Raw genomic sequence first — 25617 nt, forward strand, 5'->3', positions numbered from 1 at the left:
TATAGTGGCCTTTCTGGCAGGGTTTTTGTACAAGACCAACACGACCTGGGCAAAACATTTTTAACTGCCGAACAGTAGCACACCACGGATTTGCTTTGTAGCTACAGGGGAAGCCTTCTTAAAGTTAACCACCAAGTAATTACGAATGCAAAAGTACGTGGACACGTTTGATGCCATTGTTCTGTATCATACATGGATGAGCGCGGTTGGCTACGTACGGCTAAGAAAGATGTGCAACGTGCATGTAATTCCCGATTTGTATATTCATCTGAAAAAATCTGAACCTGTTTTTAGGAATTCATATTAGGAAGTTCGGACCAAAGATCCGGATGTTTCTGAGCACGTGCCCCTTTCCTGACAAAAAAAACGACCGTCGCGTGGCATCGGCCCATGCTGTTTTTCTCATTGAGAAGACATTTTAAATGAGTACATCACGTGTCGTTAAACACGCCACCACCCGACACAGCCAATTAGTATGGTGCCAATTCGTTACGAGTACAGCACACCGGTGTGTTGGAGAGTAAACCCACAACATTTAGAATGTGATTGACGTTTTCGCCGGTAATTACCACCAGCTTCAACAGGCGATAACCAGAATTCCCCACCTAACTAAAAAAAACTATTATGGACATTGGTCGTGCAAGCCTACGTGTTAAAACCGAGTACATCTTGTTATCCGAAAAAGATTCACATCCGAAATCCTATTATGATGAATCCGACACGCATCTCTAGTACAACAGGCCACACTTTAAAAGACAACGACCATGAGCAGATGCTATAAAGTTTGTTTATTCTCAGTAACACGCATCGCGGAGGTTATCAGGACACGCCACGCACCTCATCCTTTGGACACTGAAAGTGAAAAAAACGTGTCCACGTGTTGGTTTCGATTTGCCTTTGCCTCGGGGATTCGACAGCGGCGCACGCTGCGCAGAAATATACAAACGAGGATTGCCAGATCACCCGCGAGAGATGGGAGCGTTACAAAGAAAGGTTTCAACAAGTGAAACTGAAATATGGTGGATCGATTCCACCCTCCGTTTAAAAAAAAGTACTTTCCATTGTTTGTTCTTGTGACTGAAAATTAATTGCAGTTCAGTGTTTGGTCAGAGGGAAACAAGGCTCGTTGTATTGTAACTCAACTTTGCAGACACAACGATCTTCCTGCATTTGATGTATACTAACCCACTACCACGTTCAGACAGTAAGGCTTATGTCAAAATTCGTGTGATGCCCTGACACCGGTGATGAGCAATGTGAACTAGCCTTGAGACGGAATACTTCGTACACATAGTTGTAATGCTGCGAACGTTAAGTACAGACTTCAGATTATGTAGAAACGCAACAAACTCGCACGAGTCGTTAGGAAACACGAAAACTCAAATCAGCCCTTATGTGCTCGTATAGAAAAAAATGTCCATCAAAGTATTGAGCCTATAAAACGTTGCGTAACATTCAGGTCGATTATGTCAACAATGCAATTTCCGGTTTAAAGGCGAATTTACAACACTTTTTTTTACAAGCTGATTTAATGTTAATACTTTTTCATTGACCTTTGGGATAATAACGTGACTGCCCAAGTTCACCAATGCACCATTTGCTGACATGTCCAATCTGGATGATACAAACGTGCAAGTGCTCTTAAGAGTATGTCCTCTGCCTTCGGAGCCATGCGGAACAAGAGATAACAAAAACATTTCGTAACATTTGTGACCTTGTATTTCATTTCGCGCCACCGCGTTTTATTATCCCGTGCATGCAACGCATGTGGCTGTACGGTAGAGTCGGGTAAAATGTAAAGCCTACGTGTTAAACTAAAATGTAAAAATGTGGACGAACTTCCGCACCCGTTCCGAACATGTGGTTTATGCTTCACAAGTGTAAATATAGCTTGCTTGACTCCACTACTTGTGTTTTACCGTTATTGTACAATTGGGTGTATGCAACACTGGTACATTTGTACACCATGATTTCCATTAGATGGAACTGCACTGGGTTCTGCATTCGTGGTTCTGCACCTACTGGACATCTGTGAAAGAGAGGTTCTTATAACTCATCGGATTCCTCCAGTCGAAATACAGGTTCTGATAGAAGATTCTGAGTGAATTGTATTCCCTCTGCATATTAATAATAAAAATATCACATCAAAGGAAACCACCTTTGATATGACATTGACACTGTTCGTCTGCATTCTCTTGTTCCCAGTTGTAAAATGTCATTTTAAATCCAATTTTCAGATCTCTAGAGGGTTGTCAGGTTGTACTTGCCTCCAAGGCTGCACATCACCCACCATACACGGCCATGCTCACAGATGAGTGTGCATGCCTCCGATCAGTTAAAAGGGAACATTATTCCAGGCAATTGAAGGCATTTTTTTCGTGAACTTGTGAAATAGGTGGTGTTGCAATGCCTGGGATAGAACGCAACGCAGAAACAGTTTAGTAGGGTCTGGTGTAGACGTACTTTGGTAACATGACGTCTGTGGTTCGATCTCGTGTGGTGAGCATGGATGCAGATGTGCAGTGTGTAGCGTAGGGTACATTTTCCAATTCATTGCGGTATATAATACAGTTCAATGTATTCACATCATGAAGGATAGCCGATTATAATTCAACGCTCGGCACCGACTTGGACAAGTAACAGTTGGCACGTTCACCAAAACATAAAACATTCCTCATAAATCCTGCCTCGAAATCGTATACACTGTTCAATGCCTAACACGACTGGCTACGACGGCGGGTCATACAAACTTGCATTCGCTATTCCCTTTGTGATTTAAATTGTCATGCCACGTGGGGGTGTGGGGGGAGCGGCAGTGATGCGGCCGGAGAGCGGTAGCACGTTGGCCGCTTCATCGCAGAGGTACGCGGTTGCCCCCGGTGCGTTAACCATCAAAAAAACAGTGGCCGGTAAATATATCCTGCAAGGTTCATATGCGAGAGTAGGACATTGCTTTCTGTCGGCGTCGTGGTCAATCGATCAATAATCGTCCCGCTTTTCCGAAGTGAATTGGGTCGCGGGGGTAGCGACTCCACCGTCGTGGTCAAACGTTCCACATTGTAAAATGCACCCGCGAGTTTACTCTGTTGAGAATCAACGCGACAATAATCGGCCCCTCCCCCCACTCCTGCAAACAACATTGAATTCCCTGAATTGAAACGCACATGGCTGTACTCAACTGCCTCTTTATATAAAAAAAAAAAGTGGGCTAGCGCGCTACTGCGCTGTGCGCACAACTGCGATAGGCAAAACACGAACTCGTTATCGTTGAGAATAAAAGCAAATCCGTTAGGTGGAGTTGAACACCTTTCACGGCAGCCCAAATGTGTCGTGCCCGTGCATAGGGAGCGGGAGCACGGCGGGTGTCACCGCGAAGTGAGCCTCACCCCCCCCACCCCACCGCGAGGAGCAGTGCCCGTTCATCCAATGCCACGTTTCCACTGGCACATTCGAGCCGCGCCAGCACGGGGGAGACCTCACGGTAAGGGTTTTTTTCTTTCCCACTGGTGATTTGCTGGGCCTCACCCAGAAGTGAACCCTGATACAGCTTGGCCTCGAGACATCTGAATCTGCCTCTGGGCTATGCCGGGGCCACAGATGTGGTGAATCATTATTTTCGTCACGTTTTGTCAGTCAAGACAAATAAACGGTATGACGCGGTGACACTGCGTCCACCATCAGCGGCTATGACGCCACTCGATTGGTTCTTCCGCTCGGTTGTGTTAAGTTTACAAACGACAAGACAAAGAAATATAAAATGAAGGCTTTTTATACAATTTATGCGAACCTAACCGACCATTACATTATTGTCTTTAGAGCTGCTTTTTGTGTTTTCAGAGCCCCGCCCCCCTCCCTCCCGATACGTTCCATTCATTGGCTACCACATTCTGATGAGCTCCCCCCCCCCTCTCCTCCCCCCTTCAACTTGCTTATAAGGGATTACTTCTTGAATCATTGCCTCACTTGATGCAGCTAATTCGGCTGTGACGGTCCCACCTGATGACGGAGACTTGTGTTGCCTCCGAAACGTCGTGATTTTTGTTTTATTTTATTTTCATTAAATTTTGATGTTTTACCTACGTGACTTTACCGAAAAACCTAAGAATATGATTCCTTGCAGTCACGAAAGCTTCAAATCTAGAATTTTCAGTTTGTTGTCCTTCCCCCGCGCCTCTGATTAGCGCGGTTAGCTACGTACGATACAAAATAAGTTCAACATAGTATATACATTTGAAGTTTGCTTAAACGAAATATAAAAACCAATAGATTTTACCTTGCACTACCACCCACCCCCTGGCCACAGCTACATTTCTACCCAGGTCACTCTTGCACATCACTCATCCTGGTCTCTTGAGTTCTCACCCCGAGCTACCTAGAAGATGGATGCCATCCCGAGGTGGACCACGAAGGGGTGCAGAGTTGGAGCGGCAGGGGCACGGTATGGGTTGTATGGGTGCATTCCGGCCTGTAGATGCATTCTGGGGCTGTTCCCAGTCACGAATGGGAAGAATCGGCCCATTTTAAACTGCTCATAAAACATCTCATTTATGTTCTTAATGTACACACCAATATTAATGCTGCCAGAGACAGATTCGTCGCTGTGGGATCCTTTCGGAGAGTGTCTATGGCAGATGACAACTATTTAACATCGACAAGATGCCGGTGACAGGGTGAGAGCTGTATGCCCGGTGCCATAAATGCAAGCACAGAGCAGAGGTCGCAATCGGGTACCCGATACCCGTACCCTACCCGATACCCGGCTACCCGTACCCGGCCGGATACAGGTACGGGTACCCATTTGCGACCCTGGTGCGGCCGGGTACGGGTAGGCCGTGAGTCACTGGTGAGTAACCGTTTGTCACTCATTTCGGGTAGGGTACGGGTAGGGTACGGGTAGGGTACGGGTAGGGTACGGGTAGGGTACGGGTACGGGTAGGGGTACTCTACCCGTACCCGGCTACCCGTACCCGGCCGGGTACCCATTTGCGACCCTGGTGCGGCCAGGTACGGGTAAGGACTCAAAACCCGTTTGCGACCTCTGGCACAGAGGCACCTCGTGTGTGAAGGCAAATGCCCGGCAATGCACTCATTCACAAGCCAAACACCCGTGGCTCAATCTGCGCTAAAAAGGAGCGACCTTATGCTCCAGTACAGTTTCGTGCCCAACCGTGACATGTAGTGTGTTGCTGTACAGTTCACGAACGGGAGATATATTAATACCGCACGTGGACGTACGGCACTCGCTGCACAATTCTGGGACGCGTGCAACCTCGGTGTCGTCGAAGACCTTTTCGGTGAACATATAAAACACTCGCATTGCACGAGGATGTGCAGTGCCTTTTACATTCCCCACGATCAGCACACGTGACGTGAGACCAACGTATATCTTCGCGCATAATTGGATGGATATTTATTATAAATCGCCTGGAGTGGTAAACTTAGTGATGCAGCCACCGCAGTGGTTCAAATCAAGCGAGTGCCAAGGGCCCCGAATGTTTCCGCTGGCCACAAGTAGAAGACACTTCGGTGCGACTCCCATATCCGCCACACTTCCTGGAGATGCTGGATGTCTGAAAAAAAACCTCTGTAACAGCTTCGTTGCGTTGGTTAGAATTCACATTGCTAACGGGCACTGCCTTCCATAGCATCGCGACATCTGCAATAATACCTTGTACCATGAAAAGACATTCATAGCTGACGTGTCAGGATGGCAAAGAAACTAAATGTATTCCAATATAAAAAAAAAGGCGCAAAGTGTCAAAATATATAACGAGCTGGAAATCCGGACGCTGCAATAAACACATCTGTTGCTCTTCACCGCACGGCAGGGCCGTTCGCTGCCTCACGCGGCCACAGAGAGACGAGGCTGGAGCAGAGGGGGGCCCACTGAGCCGTGCAGCAGCTGTTGAGAGCCACTGCGGAACGCTACGACGGGCTGCGACCTCGCACGACGCGGTGGATACGTGAAGATGCAAGGAGAACGTTTTCAAACAGCTCTGCTTCCCCGGGTGCAAAAGCTGAACGGGGTTGAATGGAACGGAGATGAAAACGGAGCTGAACGTCGCGCCTCTGTGAACGACGACGGGGAGCCGTTACAGAGCGGTGCGCTTTAATTGGATTCAAGTGTGATATAGTGGAGTCGTGGTTCAGCATTGCGCAGTGTTGTGTAGAATGTATTGCGTTATGTGTAATACAGCAGCAATCCCAGTGTGATCCATCATTAACACTAAATAATTATTTGCATCGTTGTCGAAAATACGAGCAACGAAACAAGCAATGTGCCTCCTTCACATTTCTGTCCCTTCTTATATTCTCCACGCTGCTCATGATTATTTCGTGTAATTTCTTATTTAAATAAAAACTCAACAATTTTCCTGTATTTAAGACATATCTCTAACAGAGGATCTTTGCGCACAAATGGAAATTCAGCAGCACCTCCGATCAGCACGGTGGGCTACGTATGGTGCAAATGAAACTCAACATACATGAGCCTGACTGGGCTGCTGATGAGACGGTGAATGTTGAAAGCGGTCCAGTTTGCTTGTGATGGGATATGTAAAAAAATATATTTTACACGGAGGGACAAATATATGCTTATTTACTTTGTTCTTTATATTCTCCACGACAATGGCGAATGGTTATTCTGCTCTATATGATGTGTTGCAGCGTTTGTATACACAGCAAGACTCTTGTGAAACCACACCACACAGCACATGCATCACCCAGCACGAGTGCTGGGCGATGTTTCAACCGAGGGTGCCCGTGGAAGGCAGCACAGAGCCCTGTGGCTGTGTCTCCCTACATCCTGCTGCACTGCTTCTGCACCACTCCCCCCACCCACTCCCCCCTCTGGCACTCAACACGATAACCCTGTCCTTCTGTGAACAATCACTTTCGTCATCAATAATGCTCCCTTACCCGCGGCGCGTAGGGTCTCCCCTCATCGAGCGTGGTTAATAAAGTCAAATACAGAAGGGTGGGGGGAGTGTGTGGTTAAGAAAAGTGACACCTCGTGTTTAAGTCGACGGGTTCATACACGGTTTAGTGTGCGCTGCGTTGCACCACAATCATTCGTAGCGTCATCTTTCACGTGTTCCTCGTCTGCGAAAGAAACCAAAACGTTCCCTTCTCCGCAGAAGACAGGCGAGTGATGAATCCTTCGGGGCGCCCGCCACCGCGGCGCCACATTGGACGATGACGCGGCTCGTTGGGACGTGGCCCGTCGGCTCGGGCGGTACGCGAGGAGTCGCCCACGCTGCCGCGTGCCGTGCCGGCGCCGCCCGCGAGCTCTTAGTCGAGCGGGGTCGGGTCAGCCATGGGCATGGTGTGCAGCACCTGGTCCAGCAACTGCAGCGCGCGGTGCAGGTGGATCTCGATCCAGCACGGAGTCTGCTTGATGCTCTGCCGCGGGTAGTCGGGACCCCAGCCCTTGACGAAGCTGAGACGCAGGATGCAGAGCCGGCGAAGGTCGTCCACCCCGATGCCCGCTGCCGCCGACAGGCCTGGGAAGGGGGGGGGCGGCACGCCTCTGTCAGTTGCGTGAGGAATAATGAAACGAATGACGTGGTGTCACGTAACCATCGTGCTGTCAATTATTCTGGAAGATTATTTTTTACGAAGCACTAGTGTAATTGGTAACAGCCATTTCGCTCCGTTTAGATTTTTGTGCCATTTCTATTGCATACATGTTTTGTGAGAAAATAAAATATGAAAAAAAAGCGACGATGATCCCAAATAATGAAATTTTGCAACAACAATAAAACCGATACAGTGATCATCGTACGATCCATCATATTACCATATTGTGTGAGGGAGGGTGGAGGCTAACCAGTTTGGCAAAGTGGCTTCTGCTCTATCATCATGAGTTGGTGATATGTCAGAGACGTGAGGGCCCATTGAACCTAACAATTCTGAGCCATAATCATCACAGATGAAGCATCATGAGTGACGAGCACAACCTAGTGGCTGATATCGGCAACAAGTGCATACAAAAGTCCAAATCTCCTCCCAGTTACAGCAAAAAAGAGCACAAGCAATGTAAATACCTAATCTCTATGACATCGGCCAGGTTCTCCAAAGGGGCAATCACTGTTGGTTTCCAACAAAGTGGTACTCATTTTATGTCCCCAGAATAATGATGGGCCGCCAAGTCACCCACTATCCCTTCCCGAATAGAGTTTGAAGCTCATAATCGTGAGTTTATTGGACCCATTATCGCTCCAAGTAATTTGTTTAGCAAGGGACTTTATTACATTTTTCTGAGATGGCAGTGGGATTTTCACCATAGTTTAGGACGCCGACCAGATGAGTAGCTTCCCACACCTGTCTGTGTACTGTACACGAATGCATACGAGCATAACGTGTAACAACAAAAAGGCTATTTCTGCTATAACTTTATGTTTTACCGGGTGAGGCTCACCGAGCTATATTCCTTTTTTCAAAAGCAAATTGACCACAAATGATAGCTCAACAAAGTGGCATATCATGCAGACATTTCTAGCAGCCAAATACTGTAAACGCATGTTTTTAAATGTGGAGGGGAATACCCAGAGGGCCCTGAGAAAAATCCACGCGACTACGGGAAAAGAGAGACATGCAAACTGGAAATATGCGGACATCAGGGTCGGGATCAAACCCACGACCTCCTGTATACCAGGCGAGGAAGTCATCTCTACTACCACCAACGTTCGCATAGACAATGCTGCGTTGCCGACGAAGATGGCAGCTGCCGCTTACTGATGGCAGGAGCGATGCCCCCAACGGAGCCCGGCCCGGGGATGTTTCCGGCCACCGCCGCAGCCTGCGCCGCTGCAGCCGCCTGCGCCGTGGCCGCCTGCTGCTGCATCTGCCGGTGGCACTGGCGAAGGTCGAACACCTGGCGGGCACAGCGGAACGTCCAAGACACGGAAACGCTCGCACGCAGCGGGCGGTGCCAGAATTGCAAACAGATCCTCCCGTTTCAGCCTTGCGTAGAGGAGTTAAGGTGACGTGTCACGCCCGCCGCGGTACCTTGATGTAGGCGCCGGGGTAAATCTTGTGCACCGCGTCTCCCGGCGCGCGTCCTGCCTCGCGGTCCAGGTAGTAGCTCTGCACGAAGACGGCGTGATCGCTGAGGCAGCGCACCCACACGTCGCCCTCGCCGCGGCACTCCAGCTGAACGCCCTTGCCGATGTGCAACCTGCCAGTGTCACCCACGTCAGTTTGTACGCAAACCAAATGCATGCGCTCTGTGCAAGCAGTGAAACATCATCTGATCTGTGGGCCTCTCGTTTATTTATGGCGGCTGAGGCTAAGCTCTTCCCATCATCCACATATAAGAAGATAACAGAAAGCATTCGGAAGAAGGCAAAGCCGAATTTTTTTTCAATGGTGCATTTATATCGCTCAATACATAGCCCAGGGTGTCATAGGAAATGTGCCCATAGCAACTACGATCTCATGGCGCGGTGACGTGGCAGCGTGTTCGCCGTTGAGAGGTTCGCGGTTCGAACCAGACGATGAGAGATCCGATACAGGAGGCCGTTGCGTGCCAGTGTCAAGGTCCAAATATTCCCAAATTTGAAAAATTACCAATAAATTACAAATATAAATAGCAATCGTTGGCTCCAACTGAGATTAAGTGAAGCTGTCCTGGGTCTAAATAATTGTAATAATTACAATAATAATCGTAATCCCTTGTTATCGCATCAATCTCTCTGGTAAATTATTCTGCCACGTAAAATGTCGAGGCGTTACAATCAAAATGTGTACATTCTTCAAAGGTCATGGCCGTTTTCAGTACGTTACATGAGAGGTTTGTATTATGATGGTGTCGGATGAACAAGTACAAAGGTTTAGAGAGTACACAGTGAAAATTAGCAGGTCTCCACGTCACTCTTGGTTACTACTGACAAATGTTTGATCTTAATTTTATTTAAATCCATCTGAAAAAAAGTGTCTTTGCAAACTTAACTGGCATCAAATGTTTGATTTTCGTAAGCTTTCTCTTCCGTAACCCAGAACTTTAAGCCAATCTAGTCGAGACGATTAACGTGCTCATCTCGTTCATTCAAGAAAATAGGAAAATCAATACAAGAGAACATTCCATAACCGGTGACACAGGGAAAAAAAAGAGAGGGCCTTCCTTTATGAGTAACAATATTCCCGTATAAGGCCTGCGAAATCATTTGGTCTGGCCCTGCCAAGGTAACCGCAGGCGGGACTCGAAATTCAATGAATCTAGGAGCAAACCTGGAAAATCAGTTGCGAGTAGCAACATCATCAATACCAGCTAACATCACACGCCTCACCAAAGAGAAGCAGTTCCAGCCATCACATTAGGGGTGAGTTAATTAAATGTTTGACCAAATATAACAGGCCAATTTTTTAGTTGATAATTTTGTATGGCCCGCGAATGATGTTATAAATATCCAAATGGCCCTTGGCAGAAAAAAGTTTCCCCACCCCTGGGTTAGGGGAAGGGTAGAGTAGGGGAGGGAGGCCACAATAGGGGGTGCGCGTCTGGGTTATATCAGAGGATTCACCACTTCATCTAGTTGGTTAGGTTTGTGTTTAGGACATTTAAATATGGGGATTAAAAGAAACGAATAATTCTAATCATAATATTTTAGAAAGTAGTTTTGCTGGCTGACTGGCTTCCTGGCTGCCTGACTTGTGGACAGATGAGCGCGCGTGTGCGGTGGTGACATCACCGCAACAAGTAGTTTCCTTAGCAGTTCTTTAGAACTGCTTTTCATGTTTAGTTTGTTGTCCTTCCCCCGCACCTTTCCCCGCAACCGATTAGCACGGATGGCTACGTACGGTGCGAAAGAAGTTAAACTTTCATGCATACCACGCACTTCCACGTGATGAGGTCACTCGCATCCTACAGCGTAGGGGCAGGGTTCATGCTGACGCCTCCCCTCCCACCCATCCTCCACCCTGGCCATGTATCCCTAGCAAATGCGTGGGATACGCTATCATACTATTATATCATACGCAATGAGAAAAAAGTGTGGCTGGCTCGTTGGCTGGCGGGGGAGGGAGAAGTCGAAAGAATGAGTGGGCTTTCGATTTAAAGCTTTCGTGACTGCAGGGATTCATATTCTTGGTTCTTTCGGTAAAGTCACGTAGAAGGGAAATAATAAGATAAAAAAAATAAAACATTAAAAAAAAGTAATTCTCACGACGTTTCGACCACAACGCAAGCAGCCGTCCTCAGGTGAAGAAACAGAGCTGTCGGAAAGAGAGCGTCCTGCTTGCGTTGTGGCCGAAACGTCGTGAGAATTTTATTGTATTGTTTAATTTTTATTATTTTATTATTTCCCTTCTACGTGACTTTACCGAAAGAACCAAGAAAAATGTGTGGGCTGTTAGTTTTGTTGAAAAATATTTGTCAACATGTGATTACAACCTGACTTTCATGGCTCACGCGAGTGTTTATTTGGCGAGGAGGCAATGCTGGTAGAGCCACACACAAGTTGCGAGTTCAAATCCAGGTCAGAGGTTTTCTCAGCACATCATCCCCCAAGGGTAGAGATAATGGCTCTCACCAACAGAGGATTTTTCTTTTTTTACAATGAAAGTTTTAATCCACCGGTATACACGTTTTATTTCCCTGGCTCTGACATCACTGGTAATACAAGCAGCGGTTTCCCTATAACCATTCGCCATGGCAGCGTTAGAGCATAGGTGAACGCACGCACGCTCACCTCGCTCTCTCGCTGGCATCGGTACGGTGGACGTTGGACAGCTGGCCCAGGCAGAAGCGGTCTCCTCCCGACGGGTCCACGTAGCCGTCCACCGTCACCACGGGGCAGCTGGAGGGCACCTTGAAGGTCTCCCCCACTTGCACGTCCATTTCAAAGTAGGCGATGGAACACCAGAACTCTGGCCCCGCTGAAGGTGTTCAATGCAAACAATACACGGGCTTGACGTTGCACAGAGTTCAAATGCATGCAAGGTAACTTCCAATTGAGATTGGTGGCGGGTCATTTGTTTATTCAAGGGACACCTCAAAGAGTCCCGTTTGGGCTGTTCTGCTACGTCCTTGGCCGCCTGACAAAAACCCACACGCGACGGGATAACTCAGAATCCACATCCGGTATTGCAAAATACCCAGTGGGCGATGTTCACACCAGACCCCTTGGCACGGCGTTATGTGTCACACCTCATACACCGTATGGTGCCTGGACGTGTGTGGATAACCTCAGGCCTGCACAATTCCAGGCTGCAGCTGCACAAATCCAGCCTGCAGCGGAGCAGTGCTCACCCTCACTCCCCCATGTGCCTTCACGGTGAAATAGCCAAACATAGCCATCAATTGAGCATCTCGCAAACACGAAGTTACTGTGCTCTATTTTTTTTCGATTTAAAGCTTTCGTGACTGCAGGGATTCATCTTCTTGGTTCTTTCTCTGTTCGTTTTTTGCATCAATGCACCCAGTGCTGTGTCGTACCTGTGACCTTTCACAGGATAAGGGCATGGCCACTACGCCTTCCATCTGTATATATTTACAAATTTAAGCCCGGTCGGGATGACATTTTCATGCATTCAATCATTCAAACTGGGAATCTTTTGAGTGTCCACGAACTTTAAGCAGAATCACAGCAACAACACGTTCAATTGATTGTAAACAAAAAGTGACACCGAATGTCTGTAAAGGTGAAGCCGTGTGCTCGATTTTTGACGCCAATGCTGGCGGGAGGGCCCCCCTCTGCCGCCAACTAGGAGGGTATTTGGCCTACTCTTCCACACTGGTCAGATGTCTTGGAAGAGGTCGAAGTACCCAGACCGTACCTCACCAGACGCGACTGCTGGATGTGTCTGTAATATTTATACATTTATAAAAAAACTGTATAAACATGAATTTCCATAAGCATTTATTATTTGTAAATTTCCTGGACCGTTGCTTGTAAAACAGACGCAGCGCCAAACCCTCGCCAAGGCAAAGCAACGGAACGGTTTCACACCGCACACCGCTTGCAACAAGGGCTCCCATGTGGTTTTTACGATAGGGATTAAGAAGGCCCTCGTCTCAACATATCAATCGATGTATCGATGCAGGCACAAGCCCTCACCCGGGTGTGCAGAGATTGGCGGCTGGAAGGTGAGCTCATTGTGATGAGACGGCCCTGAAATTAAAAGTTCCAGACAAACACGTTTAGACACCTCGACTCCTTGTAAAAACACACGTACACACCGTTCAACACGCAGGCTTTCACGACCAATATTATTCATAAAAAAGGTGTCTGGGTTAGATTGCGTAAGTATAAATGTGTCGTAATCCTCCACCACCCGACACAGCCAGTAAGGTTTGTCACGTAAACAACGCGCCAATTAGTTACTACTTCAGCCCACCGGAGTGTTGGAGAGTAAATCGACAACATTTACAACTTGAGTAGTACGACGTTTCGCTGGTAATTACATCCAGCATCATCGGGCAATTTGCCAGAATAGTGAAGCAATCCACCATGCAATCATAAGAGGCGGTAGATAATTTCAAATGTTTGCACACTCGTCGAGTGTAAAGGAACCCGCTGGGTGCGAAAGGGACACGTCGAGTTGACGAAATTGCGACGTACGACCCACAGGGCTCTATCTGAAAGAATAAAAGCTCGACGAACTGGAGCATGAACTCGGAAATAAGCTGGGACATCATTGGCATCAGCGAGGTGAGAATAGGGGGGAGAAGTGCATTTTCATGCATTCAATCAATTAAGCGCAAATGTCCTAAAAGCAGCAGACACGTTTTAGTTAATTGCAATACTTATGGTAACGAAAGAGATGGCTGAGAATCGTCAAGGAGTCGAATTATTTGTCTCTCTGTGAATTATACAGAGAGACAGGATCAATAGAGGAAGAGGACTGATGAGGAACAAAGCAAATTCAAGGTGGGCGGCAGACTCCAATGCATTCGGATTCTCTTGCAATAGCACCATGACTCTTTTTTGTCAAATGTTCTGATCATTCAACTTGCTCGTACATGCTTTTGCAGATACCAATGAGTAATTTTGCTGCCTTGTCCCAAGGATTTTCAGAGACTCTACAGCTACCCCATCTATATACTCAGCCTTGCTGTTTCTTATTGTCCTTGATGGTTGCTGTTGTTTGGCTGTCTAAAGTGTCAGGCCCGTTTGTATCAGCTTCTACATCTTCCTCTAAACCTCCACGCTTGGCCTTCCTTATCGTAACGTGTCTCAATGCACTCCCCTTCAATCTACATCGCATCTCCTCTGGCTCTGTCAATATCTCCCCATTCTTCGCCTTTATTTTTCCTTCGCTTGTTTCTCGTCTCAAGATATTCCTGCCACCTCCTTTAGTTTCGCAGACATCAGGTGTGTTTGTTCTCTCCCGTCAAGCTTGTCATTATTACGTTTGATCAGACTCCTTCTACTCCGGCACTAGGCCACGAGTCTTTGTGGATAATGGAGGGAGGAGTCGGAGAAGAGTAAACCCAAACGAGAAACCCACCGTTAAGTTATTCATTCTTTTCTGCTTTTCATAAATTGGCAATTTAAGGTCAGGTTTAATACGTTGAATACATCCTGATCTGTACGATCGCTGTGCTTAGATTTATATTTTTACAATACCCGCAATACTGTTGCCATGGTATTGTTGTTGACAGCAGTTGGTTCATGAATAGCAAAATGCAATGCCTGTAAATCGGTAAAATTAACTGTAAAGATGCTGCACTGCAAGAAAACTAAAATCACAAACAATTGCCAAAGCCTGCCCTCGTAAGCACGCGTTGCATTCGCAGCCCACAGTCCAGAAACAAACAGCGCTTGATGCCACTTCCATCCCATTACGCAGAAAGCATCTGCAGCAGACATTTGGCGTCCTATTTACACAAGAATGAAGGTCTGCATAAAGCCTTGGGCTATTGTTATTTTCTATTTGGCAGAGCAGTTCAATGCAGGTCAGGTCCCCCGATGCGAACACAAAGGAACCCCCCCCCCCCCCCACTTAGCCCGGCCGTCCCCAGCCGCCACACCGCCGTCTCTTCACCGCCGCCGATCGGATGCGCGAGCGAGCGGTACACAGCCGCACGAGCGCACGGCACGTCCTCGCTCGGGTTTTAGTCAAAAAGGGGTCGCTTGAGTTTCGTCTGCTGAGATTTGTCATCCGACAAAAGAGAGCGCTCCCAAACGGAACACGATGTTCAACGGCGTGTTTTTCCGGAGAGCGCCGGGGAATGGTAAACACTTGAATTACAATGCACGACGTAAAATAATGCCTTTGGCTCTTAACAAAAAAACAATCATTTAAATTCTGTAAAGTAAAAAAAAATAATTAATGCAATTACAGGCAACTATGTTGAAATCCTCTACATGTAAAATGTCACAAGGTGTTTTGATAGTGACCTTTATTTAAAAAAATAAGTTATTACATTATTTTCTAAGGGTTGACGCCACCACAGATTCACACTTTACTCTCATAATTGGATGTATTGCAATTCTATACAGTTATGGACGATTCCACACTGACGATTTGGTAATGTTAATGGTTTGTAACAAAGGCTGTGCACGAGACTCTGATCATCCATTATTGAATTGCCAGATGATTTTTGGTTTTCCTAAAGCCACAATGCGTCACTAACAGCAGCGGACTAACAACAGCGGACTACTCTTATCCACCATCATTGAACCTGAACACCCTGCGTGTGCCATGGCAAGCAGCTTTCTGTGCTTTTTTAAACTGATGGTGGACATTCATTCAATTTAAATATTGGCTATTGTGTTTGGCACCGATTACTGCATTGATATATACGTGCCGAATCTCGCCTAAATGCATACACTGAATGTTAGATATTATACCAAAAAAAGGTATTAGTTTATTAAAAAAACGTATATGCTTTTAATCCAGATATTGTGTTTACAGATCTCTTTAAAAAATAAATTAAGGGAAAATAATGTAAGTTGCATATTACAATTTTAACAGTGTTAACACAATAAAAATGTGCATTATTTCAAACGTAATTTGACATCTTAAACTCTCTCTAGCCACTCCGCACAATTCATAAAGTAACTCACATATAACCGAGGCTTCCAGAATGGAGCGTAATGATGCGTGACATAGCATATGTCACGCATCATTATGACATACACTTGCCTGGCTTGAAGTTTTCCCTGTGGTAATCACCTCTGTGCACCACTCAAATGCCTGTCCTGAGAACCTGCCAATCCAGCGTAGGTGCACCTAGCCATTGCAACCTCCTCTTGTTGGGTCAAATGTATTTTTATTCCGATTTGTACCATTCATAAACTTTCAAGTTGCTTACCGTGTCCTGCCATAAAATCCTCCAAAGGCAAAACACATATTTAATAGTTTTTTGTTCCTGTTAAAATGAGCACGAGGCAATTGACACGCCCTTAGTACAGGTAAGGCAATATGCAATTTAAAAGTGGGTTTTCCTTATTAAAATACGAAACACATTTAACGACGATTTAAGGCTTTCGTGACTGCAGGGATTCATCTTCTTGGTTCTTTCGGTAAAGTCACGTAGAATGGAAATAATAAAATAATAAAAATAAAACATAATCAAATAATTCTCACGACGTTTCGGCCACAACGCAAGCAGCCGTCCTCAGGTGGAGGTGGAGAACAGGTCTGTCGAGAAGACAGAGTCTGAATGGGGTGTGTCATTCAGACTCTGTCTTCTCGACAGACCTGTTCTCCACCTGAGGACGGCTGCTTGCGTTGTGGCCGAAACGTCGTGAGAATGATTGTAATATGTTTTATTTTTATTATTTTATTTCAATTCTACGTGTCTTTACCGAAAGAACCAAGAAGACATTTAACGACGTCGGTACAGTGAGCCTCCGAGGGTCGATTATGCACACAGCCAGAGTCCACCGTGTGAGATGGGTAACACTCACAGTAGTGGTTGGGGTGGTGCAGGGGAGGGTGGTGCTGCAAGGGCCCGTTCTGATGGTGGACCATCGAGGGGGTGTAGGTGGCTGTGCTGCTGCCCGTCCAGTTTGTGACGCTACCTGCATCAAGATACGCACACGCGGGAAATGTGACAAAAAGCGCACCGCTACTTCCAAAAGTGGTGCAACAGATTCTAACACACAATGCAAAACGTTTGCAACAATACCGCATAAATATCGCACAGATTTTAAATCAAAGCCAGCAGCCGTTGGAGACCACTGGATCTGAAGGATTGCCCATGGATATTTTCCTACCATAGCCGTGGAAATGCATCTCTCTCAATGACAATTATAACGTGTTAGCACATGCCATATTGTCTATAGAAGAGAGTGGGAATGACAACAATAATCACTGTACAATGATGGTAACATGCCACATCCTATAAAGCGCTGCTCTTTTTAAGTTCTATTTTCTTCCCACCATTATTTGACGATTGGTTTGCTGAACCTGCCTAGAGATATAGCCAAAGGGAACCACACACCTAAAGTGTCCGAGTTTGTCGATGGGGAAAAACAAGCACACAATGGGAGAATGTTGCATTTATCGAGCAAGCAGACACGTGCTTCTGTGGACATGGCCTTCGGTACCACTTTTCCACTCGTGCATCCCGAGCCGAGAAAGTGTGCGGTCACCATGGTGGCCGAGTTGGAACCAAACCCTGATGAGATACAATGGTCAAAACAAGACATCTGTATCTCAGAATCAGAATATTTATTCATACTGGAGGAATCCGATGAGTTGTGAAGATCTTTTTCACAGATGTCCAGTAGACATTTGGCTCAGGGTTAAGCAGCCAAGGCTAGTGACGTGTTCATTGTGCGTAACATTAGTTGGTACACAACGTGAACACAGCGTCACCCATAACCTACGTGTGTCCCACGTAACCTCATTTATTGCTTGTCGGTAAAGGCACGGCTCGGCTTCTGCACTGGCTGGGAAAACACTACCTGGCGCCGCCTCCATAGCCGAACTGAGCTGGCTCGGCACAGCCCCAGCGTGGCTCGGTTGTACAGTGGAAAAGGGGTTCGAGTCTGCACACCCAGCAGGAATCTCCTCCGATGTTTAGTTCACACGTTTAAACAGATGGTAACCGGCAATTCACCAGCAGTAACGTGACCATTATTTATGCTCCTATTGTGTTTTTCTTGGACCCAATGGTGAAACCTGCATAACAGCAATGGGGTTAATGGCTGCACTGACAGAAGCAATGGGGGGGGGGGGTGCACAAGTGGCTACATGCAAGCCCATAAAATTAGAAGACAGAGAGTGGAGCTTGAAGTACAGGACTCACTGGCAGGTGGCGGTGTAGTTCCTGCTTTGGGGCTTACGTTGGTTACCTCCTCCTCTGAGACAGCAAGCCAAAGGACTTAAGCGTTAATGTGCAATTAATCAGGGTCGATTGGTAATTAATAATTGTGAAAGGAAAAAAAATTATGCTACCGCGTGCCGGTTCCTCGTTCTGCACATCTTATTTTCTTTTTTAAAAAAGCTAATTTAGATTGACGCAAGGCAGTGTGTTAAATATCGGTTTTCAAAAAATGTTTCATCAACCGTGCTTTTCGGGCATAACTTCTTCATAGGTAGCTACAGCTTCGAACACCAGAGTACCCAGTGAACATTGCTTTAACAGGGTAAAAACCTCATCGTGACTCAATGAAATTGAATACGGTCTACGGTTGCCTTCTTTCAACAATATAAATTTGCCATTTAAAACGGATGATGCGTATTTGAGTTCATCATTAAACAGACTCACCTTACTTTTTTCTGTAATTAATGTTTATCTGACAATTATTAAAAAAAATATTTAAATGCCATTGCTTCAAAATGGGCAGAAACATGCCAATTATGCAACCAGCGCAAAGTGCAAACATCTGGTGTGTATGAAAACCATGCACTCACTGTGGAAAGGCTGCGTTTGAGCTGCAAATCCGTTGGGTTGGTTGGCTTGTTGCTGGCTGCTCGATATGGGTAGGATCCTGTCTCCCTGAACCAAGGGCAGTAATGAGCCACTTTGGCCTGCAATGCATGTTAACTTAAAATTAAGAGGTCTGCTTTGACCATGGCCAACTATGTTAAATGTCATTATAATACAAAGGCCCTTACCACAGTGCAGTATGTTAAATGCAAAATCCACTTGCTGTGACTTAGACATCAGCTAGAGAAGACTAACATTCATCTCAATTATTCTTGACCGGCTCGTGTGTTCAAATGACAAGTCCAAAATGTAGCAATACTTTTAATTGTATTGATTAAAAAAAACCACATGGATTCATTCCTAATCACTACAATCAAATGTAAATGTGGTTACATCATGAGAAAATGCAAATGGTAGCAAACAATCTTCACGGCAGTATTAGAGAATGAATAATCATAATAAAACATTATGCAAGAATGACATTTAAACAGAAGCAGCACATGCAGTTACAGCAGTTGAAGCAATATATTAAATTATTATTTGCTGACATTGGCAGTGGTAGCCTTTATTCATAGCACATATATCTCTGGCTTCTATGTGCTATGATGAAGGGACATTGCCCAACACATCACTTATATATATATTTTAGAGCAGTGTTATTAACATGTGTTTAGTTGTCATTTTAACGATGATGGTAAACAAAAATAACAATAATGGGCAGCTGAACAAAACAGCAGTAAAGGATTGTCATCAGGAATATGGCCTGGCACCTGTAGAGGACATTTTAGATTCTGCTGTCAAATATGCTGAACTGCTACTTAAATTATTACAGGATCAACCCAAAAAAAGCACAAGTATAGTTCACCTATTCTGTAGATACACAATTGTGGCATGAATGCTGGGCCGTCTGACCCACGTTTGAATCATAATTGAGAAAATTAAGCTTTCTTTTAGGGTGAAATACCCAAATTCAATTTGTCACCACCACACCCTCTCTGGCTTTGAAGGAAACGTGAAATAAATATTTTTTTTCAGGACTGGCTTGCATTTGGTGGCCCAGCTGAAGGCACATCTGCAAAAATCCCATCAGCAATTATGTGGAGTCAACTTCTGGGACCAATCTACCGATGAAGCAATCAGTGCCATCCTTACGTATTCACCAAACCATGCCTTGATCTGCCCAGTGTGGCGACTCGAATTCAAGGGAGATAGAGCTCAAAAAATATACACAGCTGTTATTTTTGTGATACATACCAAGGCTCTTCATCAAAAGCAGCTGAACATGAGCTGTAAGCTTCTGAACGAAATAATTTAGTTTTTTTGTCAAACCAGTCTTGGACAAGGGCCTCCATCGCTACAATGGTCACGGGGGTTGTTTGACCATTCGTCGCCATCCTGATCAGTATGGGTTGGTTAGGCGGGGGACCCAAGATCGGTTCAGATATCACTCGGCACTGAAGTTAGAAGTGGCCCGGAATCGAACTCGGGTCGCTGGTTTCACCGGGTTCATAGTTCGCTCGTCACAACCACGTGACTTTCAGGACGCACCACTAGAGCGCCGCTAGCGACATCCCAGCCGCGCTGAAGTTTCCTCGCTCGCGTTCACGACGTCAGAGCCCACGTGACCCTGGCGACGTGACGGTGAGCGTGCAATGCTGCAATGTGCTCCACGTTAGTCTATGGAGCCCGGCAAGCAGCGGGGAAAGCCCAAATGTAATGGCTACATACAAGAATGTCCACCGGAATGCAACCGATCAGGTCATGCAAGCTAAGCGGTTTTGAGCCTGAACAGTGCTTGGATTTGTGACCACCATGCACAAAACAGGTGATGTGGGCTTGCTGTGGGACTAATTTTTCAGCAGAGGGCAGTAATGCAATGAATTGCTTGTACTGGACTATGCTCCAACGTCTATGCTTCCCACCTTCAAGCAACCCACACTGATCACGTCTGACGTAAGTAAAATTAACTTTCATGACCCGCACGGTGTTGGGAGGCCCTCATCTAGCAGTGGACTCGAGGGCTCTTGCATGATGGCTGCACCACAACCCTGCAGCCAGAAGCATTGGCTTTAATAATTAAATTAGCAGATTTTTATTTACAGAAGCAGCTTTCAACTCGTGCCATAGATCAATATTAGTTGTATTAATGGAATAAAAAAGCACCCGGTTGTTTTATTGGATTGCTTCTTCATTCAATATAATTAAGAAACATGAATAAACATTACAGCCAATTAGAATTGTTAATAAGCTCCTGCAATCATCAGCAACTGTAATTAATATAGCATCCTTCCAGGTAATAAAACAAAGTTCAGGATAATCATGGAGCTGAATGTAATTAGAAAACATGTAGTATCAACACTCTATAGAATGACTATATTTATCGTGTCCATTGTCATACAGTAATGCATGGTAAATGAAACGAGAAGGACAGATGTGAATAGGATCACATCGGTGGAGAATGGCAAAGTGAGCACTCGAAAGGATAGCCTCAACATTCTTACCCTGCATTTTTAACAACCTTGTAGTAAATAAATTCTATCATTCACATCTAAAACGTATTAATATTGTGCTCTACAAATGGATTTGCATGCAAAATGTTGTGTTCGTTCATATTCAACAAGTACCATTAAAATGTAATTAAATGTACGTTCACTCGTATTCTGGGCTCGCTTGGCAACCGCTGTTATGATTGAAACATTTCTTCTCAGCAGCTTGTATTGCATAATACCCTCTCCACAGCAGCTACGATAAAAGCGTTCCCTACATCGGAGCCAGGGGGTTCGAGCGTTGTGCCAATAAGCCCCCACGTTTAGGTCAGGTCCTGAAGAATCTCAGCACACTGCGGGGACAGACACCGCTCACCATTTGGTTCTGTACTGAAGTCTGCCCTCGCCTTCACTTTGCTCAGAGAACCCAGAAAATAAATGTCAGCATGTTGCCTGCCACTTAAGTGCATTAGGAACAATTAGCGGGCAATCAATTGGCAGTATTAGAAGTGCCACAGTCAATTAACTACTTAGCTGGCAATAAAATGCCAACGCACACAGAGATAAGCACACCACTTAAAACAGTAATGGCCTAAGTATAAAGCAATGCTCACTAATTTAACAGGGTATGGTCAATACATGTTAATCTGTCAAATATAACCATTTTAATAAAAATATATGGATCTAACGTCATTAAATAAAAAAAGGAGTCAGTAAATGCAATCAATAGTTTAAATAAAAAAAAAACCTACACTTGAGCAAAATAGCTTAAAGCGAGGTTTGTCCTCAGCAAGCTCGAGTGGAATGAACACGGTTGGCCGTGTGTAATTTGCTGTTCCCTGCAGGGCCCTGGAGTGGGGCAAGCGAGAGGCGCGATGGGGTGGAGGTGAGCCAAGGGGGGGCAGCGGTGGGGCTGGAGGAAGGTGCTTTGTGCTCTTTGCACACGCGGCCCCCTCTTTCTGGAGGGTGCATCACTAAAAACAGCCTGGTTGGGCCCTGGAACAGTGTCTCGGATAGGATGAGACCCATTAATAAGATTTTACGTTTCATATTTGTTTATTTGTGTTCCTGTTTCATAGTGTATATCTTGTTTGCCTCTTACCTGTGATTCTTAAATATGTGTTTTTGTTTTAATGTTATGTCATAAACACTTTGGCTGTGTTCTCCAGTTTCCTGGGTGAAAATTGGGCTAAGATTTTTATCCAAATTCCGTCCCAGCTGCCTCACAAAGGTAACAAACAGTGTGATACATCCTCATAGACCGTATTGTGCATTATCACATCACATTCTGGACTATAATGGTCAAAAGTGTCAAGAGAACGCTCAGTTAAAAGAACCACCACCAGTAGGCATATACACAACACACACACAAATAGCAAGCCACTGTTGTGCAGGAATCACCATCAAGTGTGATATTTGTTGTTTAAAGGATAATACAACTCACATCTCAAACATTGCTCATGTTGTAGCTACACACCGAGGCTCTGTGTCCAGGGCTAACTTGAATGTGAAGCTTCATATGACACAGCAAAAACTTTAACGCCACATCAGCCACGTCATAGAAGCACTCTAATAATATATCACTCCCGTAGGTTTTAATACGGCAATGTAGCGATGTCTCAAAGAGCACATTATGGTGTCTCCGCAGAAGAGCTGCTCAGGGCTGCGGATTCAAATTCTAGTTTAGCGCGTTGACTCAGCCCATCATCCCTCCAGGATCGATAAATGTCTATAAGTTTGTTGGAAAGGCAACAGTGGCTGTCCACTGGAAAGCCTTGCCTCCATCACAGGAATGTGAAACTTCCACCGCTGGCTCTGAGATCTCATTTTAGTAAGAAATTACTTTGACCACATAAAAAACTAATCTTAAATTCTTGTTACTGTTGAGGTATGGATGTGAAACTTCTTTCACACCGTACGAAGCCAACCGTTGAAAACACAACCTAGGTAAGTAACGTCATAAACAATATTTTGTTGGGGGTCGCACGTTCAGTTGATACTCTGAGTTGTTGGTAGGAAAGCAGTCTAACTTGTATCCTGATGTCTGCAACCCTTGTTGTAAACCATCAATGGTTAATGATCCTCTCTTTCTTCATCCGCCACCTCCTCATTTAAAGATAATTTGCATGCAGGAGCGGACCAAGCTTGACCTGAATGATAAAACCGAAGGACAACTGCAAGAAGGATCTTTATTGCCCATGTCAAAGTCTGCCCCGTGGGTGAAGAGACCGCGGCCAAACCTGCAGGCAGAGCGGGGAATCCCGAGGTAGATGTGGAAGTTGACGGCTCCCCGCTCGAGGAGGAGGGGGTTGCCGGGGGTTGCTGAGAGGAAGGGGGCCCAGAGGCTGGTCCCGCGGGCAGGGTGCCCCCCCCCGGCTGGTGCTGGATAATCTGTATGGACGAGTGACCGTCGGGGACGTGCAGCGATGGGCCGGGACCCTCCACGGGAACACACTCCGGCATGAACTCTTCCTTAACCAGTCGCCCACCCGGTGCTGCAAGAGTGGGGGACGGCAACAAAATATCAACGCCACGGCGGCGAGATGCTAACTCCCTCGCTTGGTATGCGGGAGGTCGTGGGTTCGAACCCGACCCCGAAAGCCTGGATATTTGGAGTTTGTGTCTCTCTCCCCATGGTCGTGTGGATATTTCTCCGGGTCCTCCGGTTTTTCCCTCCACATTAAGAATCATGCGTTTAAGAGTATTTGGCTGCTGTAAATATCCATGTGATAAGCCATTTCATTGAGCTATCATTTGCGGCCAGCTAGCTTGTGAAAAAGAGCTATATAGCTCAGTGGGCCTTACCTGGTAAAATAAAAAGTTTAGTATAGTTTTAGTAAAAATTACTTCATTTCGTCTGGATAAAAAAAACCCATCAATGGTTATCAATACTTTTTTTAGCAAAGTGTCACACTGGGATATTTGGCGATTACCTCTGCAAAAATGTAACAACACAATTAGCTGGTGATATGCAGATGCCCCGATTGTAATTTAGTAGTAATAAAGGATGGGCACTTAACAATACATCGAGTGACCGATTACATTTTATTCTTACACTCAAGTACATGCATTTTGTATGAATACAGATGATGTGCAGAGTATATGTTGTTACACGTTGCACTTGGGCTAATGGAGAGGGCACAACTTTACCAATGAAACAAAGACAGAAAATCTAAGAAACAACCGGAATGACACAAACATAATATTGCTAATGGAATCGTGACCACAGATCGCAGCGATGTATTGAATGGCGCTGGGTGTTAGGGGCGGGTTGTTATCGGTAACACGCTTCTTAAACTATTTTATATTTTATAGTTTAACAGACAAGAACAACACTTACGAGATCCATGAAGTGTTAGTTGTCCAAGGTCTGTGAACAGAACACAATCGACAGTAAAACACAAATCAGAATACAGCACAAGAATATTAAACAATAGTGCGCGATAAAATACAACAAAAATGCCCTTTAATAAGGAGAGAGTTCATTGCGTCCAATGAAAATCTATGTATCTACGGTTGCCTGGGTAGGTGTATTTACAATGTGTAGAGATGGCCTTTATAATTTACTATCACACCAAATTCTCAAATGTGAGACCAGTCAATTGAAACTGAAGACATAATGGCCAATCCCTGTGGAATGATGATTTTCACCGGATATTTTTTTCCCATTTTACAGCAGTGTGCTCTAGTTCATTCCCTGCGGAATTCAAGAGGTTACTGCGGGTCTAGAACTTTTGACTCCCCGACATCTAGCTCCGTGGCAAGTAGACTAACAACTATACCATCCAGGTGCTTCAATATGTGGCTACAGTAATCACATATAGTTTTTTAGAACTCTGCATACTTTCTACTGTAATTGTGAAAATCAATACAAAACTAATTTCAACCTTTGACACGCTAGACATTAATCGATCACTCTCACGAAGCGACTCGGATGCGCGACAAAACACAGGCAAGCAGGAACGCAGTCACATGATGAAGCGCAAACAATTGCCCAAGCTCTGCGGTACTCTATATATTAAGATGTTATCGGCCAATTAATAAGGAAATCGCAGCACCGGAAGAACACTCACACGTGCGACCAGGAAACACTCTATAATCGAATTATTGTTTTATGTAGTCCATAAAAAAATGAACTTGTTGATAATAACCATTAATACATTTCACTGCATTTAAAATACTTGCTTACGATTTCATGGGTTACACTAGCCTATTTAATTTTAAACCCATAGGTCTCTGCGAACAGATTCATAGATGAGATATTAAAGGCGTTCTAGTGTATCGTCAGACCATGGACTGAAT

At 45.4% G+C, this 25617-nt stretch overlaps 1 protein-coding gene across 3 annotated transcripts in view; it reads right to left on the reverse strand.

Annotated features, from left to right (window-relative positions):
* Nucleotides 1–3923: 3923 nt before the first annotated feature.
* Nucleotides 3924–25617, reverse strand: part of LOC144945834 (mothers against decapentaplegic homolog 4-like) — a 28855-nt gene continuing 7161 nt past the window's right edge. For 2 of the 3 annotated variants that reach the window (XM_078874388.1, XM_078874389.1), the window contains exons 4-12: nt 24656–24685; nt 23556–23810; nt 18814–18930; nt 16860–16973; nt 13059–13112; nt 11691–11877; nt 9010–9178; nt 8737–8875; nt 3924–7502 (exon numbers count right to left, since the gene is read on the reverse strand). In XM_078874388.1, coding sequence (XP_078730514.1) covers nt 7291–7502; nt 8737–8875; nt 9010–9178; nt 11691–11877; nt 13059–13112; nt 16860–16973; nt 18814–18930; nt 23556–23810; nt 24656–24685 — 1277 coding nt within the window. In that variant the 3' untranslated portion in view covers nt 3924–7290. The remainder of the gene's footprint in view (nt 7503–8736; nt 8876–9009; nt 9179–11690; nt 11878–13058; nt 13113–16859; nt 16974–18813; nt 18931–23555; nt 23811–24655; nt 24686–25617) is intronic. The other variant, XM_078874390.1, reaches the window with a different exon arrangement.

Source organism: Lampetra fluviatilis, chromosome 39 (assembly GCF_964198595.1).
Source record: "Lampetra fluviatilis chromosome 39, kcLamFluv1.1, whole genome shotgun sequence".
NCBI classification, from domain to species: Eukaryota; Metazoa; Chordata; class Hyperoartia; order Petromyzontiformes; family Petromyzontidae; genus Lampetra; species Lampetra fluviatilis.